The 9,246-nt window shown below is 35.3% G+C and overlaps 1 protein-coding gene and 1 long non-coding RNA gene across 2 annotated transcripts; one reads left to right on the top strand and one right to left on the bottom strand.

Annotated features, from left to right (window-relative positions):
- Positions 1-1,126: 1,126 nt before the first annotated feature.
- LOC147562813 (uncharacterized) lies at positions 1,127-3,013 on the bottom strand. The gene is made up of 5 exons (XR_015236087.1): positions 2,924-3,013; positions 2,712-2,816; positions 2,030-2,061; positions 1,878-1,909; positions 1,127-1,177 (listed from the first exon to the last, which is right to left on the bottom strand). It is a non-coding gene; the product is annotated as an uncharacterized LOC147562813 (long non-coding RNA).
- Positions 3,014-4,322: 1,309 nt separating this feature from the next.
- On the top strand, positions 4,323-9,199 carry LOC147562812 (pyruvate dehydrogenase E1 component subunit beta-1, mitochondrial-like). The gene is made up of 15 exons (XM_086673186.1): positions 4,323-4,573; positions 4,797-4,866; positions 4,968-5,045; positions 5,696-5,776; positions 5,859-5,885; positions 6,001-6,063; positions 6,223-6,309; positions 7,169-7,294; positions 7,609-7,742; positions 7,831-7,903; positions 8,025-8,090; positions 8,189-8,227; positions 8,366-8,490; positions 8,581-8,695; positions 8,859-9,199. Exons 2-15 carry the CDS (start codon positions 4,813-4,815, stop codon positions 8,925-8,927), a joined length of 1,137 nt encoding a protein of 378 aa, XP_086529312.1. The 5' UTR covers positions 4,323-4,573; positions 4,797-4,812; the 3' UTR covers positions 8,928-9,199.
- The last annotated feature ends 47 nt before the right edge of the window (positions 9,200-9,246 follow it).

Genomic DNA, 9,246 nt, shown 5'->3' with positions numbered 1-9,246 from the left:
TTATGACCACAATATGATGAAACCAAACAAGTCAGTTAGGCTAGGATGAGGAGCAAACTCGAACAAGTCATTTAGGCTAACATGAGGACAAACTCGATGCAATAACCGCAGGCCATCAATTGTCGATCCCTTACCTAGAGTCATGCCCCCTGCCCAAATCCACGTCGCACGCATAAACTCTCAAGTCTGGACCAGGTCGGGTGGGCCACAAATTGGAAAAATATATAGAGAAGCCTGCAAGAGGAGAGATGCAGAAGAATCGTGTGATATTTCATTTCAAATCAAAATATACCTGCTTCAACATCAAATAACAATGAGTAGGTTACAGAAAATGGAAGGAGAAAATATGCCAGCAAAAAATAGGTCTCTGAAACCTAAATCGTTACACTCAGCTGTGTTTAACCCAATTCATCATTGTCTTGAATAACGCACAAAGAGGGAGAAAAGAAATTATTTTGACGATAAAAATGAGATGTTTACATTGTTACTGGTTGCAGGTTTAGGACAACGACGTCTTTAACCTGGTCTTCTATCTTATCTGTGATTCCCTTCTAGATTCCTTACAACCCTTTCAGTAATAACCTCGAGCGACAGAAGTTTGAGTGAAAGTGTGAAAGTGAGAGTGGTGGCAGTAGAGGCGCTAAGGCGGGGGATAAGCAACTACGGGAATTGTTGGGACATGTGCTCTAGCAAATCTTTGAAATATCACTATTAGTCGAAAACTCAAAGAGTTGAGTCCAAACAAGAGTTTAGTTTTGGACATATCTAATAAGAAGGTTGAGCTGAGATGAAAAATTGAAAAAGAAAATAAATTTACCTCAACTACAAAATCTCATCTCCAACAGTTAGAGAATATGTTATGTCAACAAAAAAAACAGTTAGAGAATATGTTATTAATACATGTTTTCTTACGATAACACATCATTCCGGAACAAATGCTCAAGCCAAATGTAACAGAAGTTTAGGTGATAGCTTAAAGACAATAAGGAGACAGTCATTCTGGAAAGACAAGAAGTTTACTGAAAGCTGAGGGAGAAACCCACCATTTATAATTAGAAGCTTGGCTTCAGAATGATCTGTCAAACCCTCATGCTTATGAAACTAAACCTAAAAATCATTGGAAGTGAATTTTGCAGCAACTCTATCAACATCTGCTTCCGTTAACACATTAAACCGCCTAGATTTCGTATTTTTCATTTTCTTATTGCAATTCTATTTCTTTCGTTCCTATTCTTCTTTCTCAGAAAAAGAGAAGAGGGCTCTAAAAATAAATAATGCACAGAGATAACAAATTTGGTTTTCATTCCCCACGATAACCTCATAACAAATGGAATCAATGAAGGACCGTGGAAAGAAAGTTGGAATATTTATTGAGATCATATCACCGCAGACCACTAAAATAATTTAACTAAATGTGGCTCACATAGTATCAATTCAATGCACACCAACGATAGGACTACAACTTTGATATTAGAGAATGAAGAATATACAGGGCACTTTACGGAAAACTTCATCTAAAGAAACAACCTCGTTTTCCATTTAAGATAGTATTAAGGAAATACAATGAAGTTTCAGGTGTGAATGGTAGTCTTGTTTTTATTGTTTTCCATTAAAGATGATATCCTCCTACCATGTGATTAGGTTTTTGAAGGAAAAACATCATCTATGAAGCAACAAGTGGTTAAGTTCATAATAAGTTCACATAAAGGAAATTTCATCCTTCAAGTGCCTCTTTATTAAGTCGTTGCGTCCTTCAACTTATTAGTTGAGAAATCTTAAATCAAATTTAAATCAGGAACTAATTGGCCAGGAAATCAATGTCACTACAAGAAAAGTTAAGAAAGTGAAATTGTAACATTCGATTAAGGTTTTCTTACCTAATTAAGTCGATGGACCCTCAAATCGTTTCCTGAAACAACAGAAAATCTAAAATAATTCACTGTAATCTTTTATTGGAGTTTCATTTTCTGAAACAACCAAAAATCTAATATAATTCAGGAACTGTAACCTTATATTGGAGTTTTCTTACCTGATTAAGTTGTTTCGTTCTTCGATGGTTTCCTAAAAACCATAAATAAAATTTAAATCAACAAGTAGTAAATATAAGAAAAGGCAGGAAAATGAAACTGTAACCATTGATTAGGGCCTTCTTCATTACAAATAGTTGTACCTAGCTATGTAAAGACAATGCAGAACTTCAACATAGTTGGCAGCAAATCATGTTTCATGTTTCACAATGACCTAAATTTCACCTTGGTATTTATCCAGGAAAAACCCATTTGTCTAAATACATTAAAGAGAACTAAATTTAGCTCTAAATCTCTTTTACTTCAAGAAAGGCAGGATTCAAGGTTTCTACGAATGTGAAACTACTGAAAACTGAACGATCCATAGAAAATATAACTACAACTGTGATTAGGTACAACTATTCTGATGTTTTTCTTTATAATCAATAATGAGAAATGCATACTTGAGCTCATTTTATTATTTGTTTTCCTTACACCCTCAATGGAGCAATTCAATTTTGTGATTAAAAAAACTCAATAAAGAAAAACAAAGAGGGAGAAAGAAATCATTCACATATAAACTATGAATTATAAAGGTGAACAAATGTTAGTACCAATTAAAGCAGGGATCTTCTTTTCACATTGAAACACACCGATATAAGTAGAAATGGAACAAGAAAGACAGAGAAAACATTAAAAGTATACCTCTGTTGCCATGAACTCATACACCAATAATTTATTGATTGATATCGGAACAGTATCCCACTAAAGCCAACAAATACGAAGAACGGAGACGACTCGGCAACTCCACTTACAAATTGGAAAAACACAAAGAACTTTAGTCATTATTTACCAAAACAAAATCAAGTTCAAGAAAAAAAAAAGGAAGAATTTGGGGAAGGTATGATTTACTAAACCTCCATTTTGAACTCATCTTTCCCTTGTTTACCAGCTCGATCCATCAATTTAACAGTAATTGCTCTACCATCAGGAAGAACTCCTCGATATATCCTGAACACCATAAATAAAATTTAAATCAAGAAGTAGTAAATATAAGAAAAGCTAGGAAAATGAAACTGTAACCTCTGATTAGGGCCTTCTTCATTACAAATATAGAGCTAAGTAAAGAACGAGATGAAGATTGTAACAACTGATGTTTTACTTCTCTTGAAAGATTTTGATTATGAATGAAAAATTAGTTTGATTAGTGAAGAAAAAGAATAGGGTTACCCATTCGATTGACGGCTCTATTGAATCCAATTGGTCCATCGATTCAAACCGTCTACTTCAATTTTAGGGCGAAATGAAGAGAGAAGGCTTGGAGAGGAAGCAATGGGCTGGTCTTTCCAGAACGAATTTTTAGAGAAGAAGATGAAATATGTGAGAATTCAAATGGGGGGAGTTTTTTTTTTTTGGAAGAGAAGAGGAAGAGATTTAAACGGCAAGTATTTAACGTAGTCTTTTCAATTGACCTGTGTCAAGTAGGATCCAGCGGCTAAGATCAAGGGGCTTTATAGTTTAGATTAGACTGAACGGTCCAGATTAAAAAAATGGATTTATGTGGGTGTCCAAGTCAGCATCCAACTCACCATTCTTTTGTCCTAGTCACATCTAGGAGTATTTATTGTGTCCTAGTCACAAGGATGTGTTTTGTATAATAGATTTTAGGAATCAAAAAATTAAAAATTGACCTAATTGATAATTATTCAAATTATTTTGAATTTCATTTATCATTACCCATAATATTTTGGTAATTTCTAGTCAATAGTAATAGATGTAGGCTTTTTTTAGTTATTATGAAAAGTTTATCAACCTAAATTGTCATTTTCTCTTTCACAAAAGCAAAGGGCAATGGAATAGTCAAACGTAATGAATGTCACACTCGTAGATTTTGTTGATACATAGCATATGGTCTTTAAGGGTGATACAAGAACACCAATCTTGTTAAGGCCATAACCCCTGGCCCTTTTTTTTTTTTTGTTGAACTTATAACCCCTGTTCAACAAAAAAAAAAAAAGGAACTTATAACCCCTGGCCCTGGCGAGTAGAAAATAGTAAAAATTTATTATTTAGTTTTATTAAAAGAGAGAGAGAGAGAGCTAATTATTAGCCTTGGAATTGATCTCAGAAGGTCTAAAACATTAACTTAAAACCCAAAGCCCAAAGTCAGACTAGTTCACACTAAAGCCCAAAGCCCAAAGTAGAAGGAAAAGATTCGGGGTACGAAAGCCCAAACACTTAACCCCAGGCAGGCCTTATGTACATATCAGAGCCCAGCCCGTTTGCCACACATACATACTCAGTCATGATGATCGTATGCTACGGACTGTCCGACAATCGGATTCATTTCTCCACCGCAACTTTTTTTTCTTTTTCCTCTCTCTCTCTGTTTTTTATTTTTAGTTTCAATCCTCTCTTTTTTTCCCTCTAGGGGGGCTGACGACTACCTACTACTGACCATCTAAAAGTCCCCTTCCCCCCACCCCAGTTGATTTACCACCAACTTTCTCTTTCTATTTCAGCAGGCCTTCTGGATCTGTTCCCGACCGACGGCGATTCCAATCTAGGTTTTACTCTCTCTTCCTTCCTGTTTCGGATCTTCTTTATTATCTATTATTAGATCGCTAATTCTCTTAACTTGATTACAGTTATAAGTATTTAGTTGGATCTATTTTGTTACCACCTGTTTTCAATTTATAGTTTGATTACTGCTGAAACAAGCTTAACAAGTTGTTGGTTCATTCATTAATTCATTCATTCATTGAGGGTGTTGTTGTTATTTATTTATAGGGAGAAAGAAAGAAAGATGTTAGGAGGACTTGTTAGACGGAGAGTTGGTTCAGCAATTTTTACTGCTCCGGTAAACACATGGAGTATTAACAACAACCCCCCACCACCACCTTGTCTTTAATTTGTTCTTCTTCTTCACTTACTAATTTTTGTTGTGTTACACTCACTCAGATTCTAGGGCAATCTTTGCAGAGGATTCTACCTCCTTCTGTATCTGCATTCAATAGTTACTCAACAGCAGCAAAAGAGGTTTTTTTATTTATTATCGCACCAATCTTTTACTTGCACTTGTCTTCTTAGCTTTCTTTTTATATTGTGTTCGACGACGATAGTGCTGCAATCTAATTAATTAGTGTCTTGTTATCCTTTCCTATTTTCACACTAACTAGAGTTTTTCAGAATTGTCATGAACGATATTCAATCATCATGTCATAAAATTCTGATGAATTTCAAATAGAAATATCCAATCGAGGTTCTACAAAAATTGCAAACATGTGTATTGGGTGGGTTTCAATATAATGGAAGCTATAGATAGGTAGCTCCGTTTTGATATGCGTCTAGTTGCTTGTTACGTAGTTGCATATCATATAATCATGTCCTATTTATGTCTCGTTTTTATTTTCTTTTCATTTTGAATTTTAATTCCTAAACACAGCCTACTGAAACTACCTTTATCGAAAGCTGGGTAGAGTAGTAGTAGTAGTAGTATAGACTATCATCTATTATGTTCAAAACTCTGAAAATTAGCAACTAGAACAGTAGCACACACATGAACTTGATTTTCATAGGTGCCATGCACAACTTGGGATTGTTGTCTGCCAATCCATTATGAAGAGTAATATTTTGTTTATGCTTTTATTTGCTTAATGTAACCGTTTCTGGAACATAATTTTCCACAGATGACAGTGCGTGATGCTTTAAATTCTGCACTCGATGAGGAAATGGCTGCTGATCCAAAAGTTTATTTGATGGGTGAAGAGGTATAGTGGTAACAGTAAGATCCTATTAGAACATTTCTAATATATAATTTCCCCTTCTTATGTTTCTCTCTCCTACTTGCAGGTTGGTGAGTACCAAGGGGCATATAAGGTTAGTTATGTACAGTAAAATAATAACCTTATTTATTTTGTGCCGGGTAAATGTATCTTTTTCTTATTTGAGTCTTCACTGAAATGCTTACGTATTTTATCTGCTTATTGTGTAGATTTCCAAAGGGCTTTTGGATAAGTATGGTCCTGAGAGGGTTTTTGATACTCCAATCACAGAGGTTGTTAATAATACATGAACAATAAAAAAACATAGTTTCTTTGTTCTAATACTGAGCCAGTCATTTCTATTATTAGCTGTGTTTTGTTAATGTGCTTTAGCTTGCTATAAGTTCTTCTCATTCTGGTGTAATTGAATGCATATTTTCTGCATTATGCAGGCTGGTTTTGCTGGCATTGGAGTTGGTTCAGCTTACTATGGTCTTCGACCTGTTGTAGAATTTATGACGTTTAACTTCTCCATGCAGGTTTGACTTCTTTATTCTTTTGTTTATGTAATTTTACGATGCTCTGGTAGACGGTGAAAGTCCATGTCTTGGGTAAGTTGGATATATTAATACCATGAGAACTGGACAGGTAACAAAATTTCATATTTTCAAATGTAATATATAACTGTGACTAGTAGCTTAACCTCTCCATTATGTCAGTTTTTAATGTGTTATTCTTTTTGCTCACGTACAATAGAGTGTTGTGTTTAAAAGACAATACACTGCCATAGCGTTAAGTATAGTTACCAGATTCGGTCATTTGGAGAGCGAACTCCGATCTGGTTCGATCGTACTCTTTTAGAGTGGGTACGCGAATCAGATCGCTAAATCTGGCATACCTATTTGCAAGAAGAAAAAAAGATGAAAACATGATATTTAGGGTTTACAAAGTGTGAATATTGCTTTCATCGGTTTTAAGTGATATATATATATTTGCGAATAATTATACCCCCTAGCGAATCGGAAACATCTAATTAGCATACCCTGTATCCGTACCCCGTACTCGTACCGGAGCGTATCCCGTTTCTGGTAACTTATGGCGTTAACCGAGTGATTAGATTATTGCACTCTTTGGGCTGCATTGAAAACTTTGAAGATCAATATGAACTTAGAGCCCAGAAGTGATAGCATTAGCATGAGATATACACTTTCGATCTTAAATTGTGCCATGCTCTTTTACAATTTCAGTTATTATGCAAGTTGTACTCAGATCAAAGTTTCATCGTAAGTTAAGCCATAAGTTTTGATGATATGGTTATATTCGCCTTGTTCTATTTTTTGTGTTCTAATGTAGTCACCTGAATTTTTTTACAAGAGCTGATCTTGGAATTTCATGCAGGCAATTGACCACATCATTAATTCTGCAGCAAAATCAAACTATATGTCTGCTGGTCAGATTAATGTACCTATTGTTTTCAGAGGTCCAAATGGTCCTGCTGCTGGGGTTGGTGCCCAACACTCACAGGTGAACAGCTCTGAATCTTCTTCTACATCAATTTATGCTGGGTTACTTTCCTGATAAAATATAAGTGATACATATCTTCTCTTTTATTTTAATTCCTTTTAATCGAATATAAACTCGTTAATGGTTCATACAAGAAAAAGATCAAAGGGGGTGATACGCTTTATACATCTTTCGTGGTTTTTAGTATCTGGCACTGTTTCAACTTTCATTCTATACACTTAAGATTCTCTTACTGACAAATCGCGAGAATGGTATTTTGTTGTACAAGTTGACAATACCATTAGAGTGATGCTCACTTTGGAATCATTTTCCAGTGTTATGCAGCCTGGTATGGTTCCTGCCCTGGTTTGAAAGTTCTCACTCCATACTCATCTGAAGATGCCAGGGGCCTGCTAAAAGCTGCTATTAGAGACCCTGATCCTGTTATTTTCCTTGAAAATGAGTTGTTGTAAGTAGATTTTTCCTTCTAATCTTCTATCCACAAATTGTGCAATCCAATGAACGAAGAATTTAGTGTTTTTGATATAATGTTCCAGATATGGTGAATCCTTCCCTGTTTCAGCTGAAGTTCTTGATTCCAGTTTCTGCCTTCCTATAGGAAAGGCTAAGGTATGTGTTACAAGAAATGGCTTAACCATATCAATTATCATCATCTCTTCTGTTCCATTGTGTGGGATGTACGGCTAAACCATTTTCTTGCCCTCTCTCCTGTGATGTCTGATGTTGATAGATTGAACGAGAAGGGAAGCATGTAACAATTACAGCTTTCTCAAGGATGGTGGGTTTTGCTCTTCAGGTTAGTATAATCAGATGCAATGTTGGAGATGCTTATCCAATATATTAGTTGCATATATAATTTTTAAACCGAACCTAACTCTTATTAACAAATATCAGGCTGCAGATATTCTTGCGAAGGAAGGAATTAGTGCCGAGGTAAAACATATTCTCTAGATATAGGAGTTCTCAATATTTCAGTGATTTCAATATGGGTGTGAAATTCGACTAAATTTTTCTAGATATTTCTCTTTCAATTAGTTGTGAAAACAACTGACCAAATTTTTGGAATTGAAGGTGATTAATCTGCGTTCAATTCGTCCACTGGATAGATCCACCATCAATGCTTCTGTTAGGAAAACCAACAGACTGGTGACTGTCGAAGAAGGTTTACCTCAACATGGAGTTGGTGCAGAGATCTGGTATGTTTTATTTTCCTTTATTTGCATAGTGACACCAATTGAAGTTATATTCTACACATATTTATCACTGAGCAATGGTTCTTCAAACAGTATGTCTGTTGTGGAGGAAAGCTTTGCGTATCTTGATGCTCCAGTTGAACGTATTGCCGGAGCCGATGTTCCCATGCCTTATGCTGCAACTCTTGAGAGAATAGCTGTGCCTCAGGTAAACCTCTCTCTCTCTCTCTCTCTCTCTCTCTCTCTCTCTATATATATATATATATATATATATATATATATATATATATATATAAATATATATGCACACTGCTACTTTCATGAGCTCATCTTTTCAAACAATGTGCTTAAAATCGGTCCTGTTTGTGTAGGTTGAAGACATCGTACGAGCAGCAAAGAGGGCATGCTACCGATCAGTTCCACTAGCGGCAGCAGCATAACTTAAGCATTGACATCTCAAGCTTCGATCCTTTCGTCATTTTATTTGAGCCGGATTTGTTAATAATTTCATTATAATTTTTGAGCACTGCCTCCCCAACTAATTTTGATGTTTTCTCCTTAAGAAAATAAGGGTCCATCAGGTTAAACTCTTTTAAGGCAAGGGTTGTAACTTGTAACATTCTTTGGAAAGTAACATTGGGAGAACAAGATACAAGATGTCACGGCTACGATAATATTAATATTGAAATTCTGATGGAATGATTGCTGCTTATTTTTTCCTTTCTGTCTCTCTGAAAGAACATTTCTCTAATGACAAGA

This window comes from Eschscholzia californica, unplaced genomic scaffold (genome assembly GCF_041429995.1).
Source record: "Eschscholzia californica isolate CP2 unplaced genomic scaffold, dmEscCali1.0.p SCAF_1, whole genome shotgun sequence".
In the NCBI taxonomy this organism is placed as follows: domain Eukaryota; kingdom Viridiplantae; phylum Streptophyta; class Magnoliopsida; order Ranunculales; family Papaveraceae; genus Eschscholzia; species Eschscholzia californica.
This window is presented reverse-complemented; position numbering and strand designations above follow the sequence as displayed.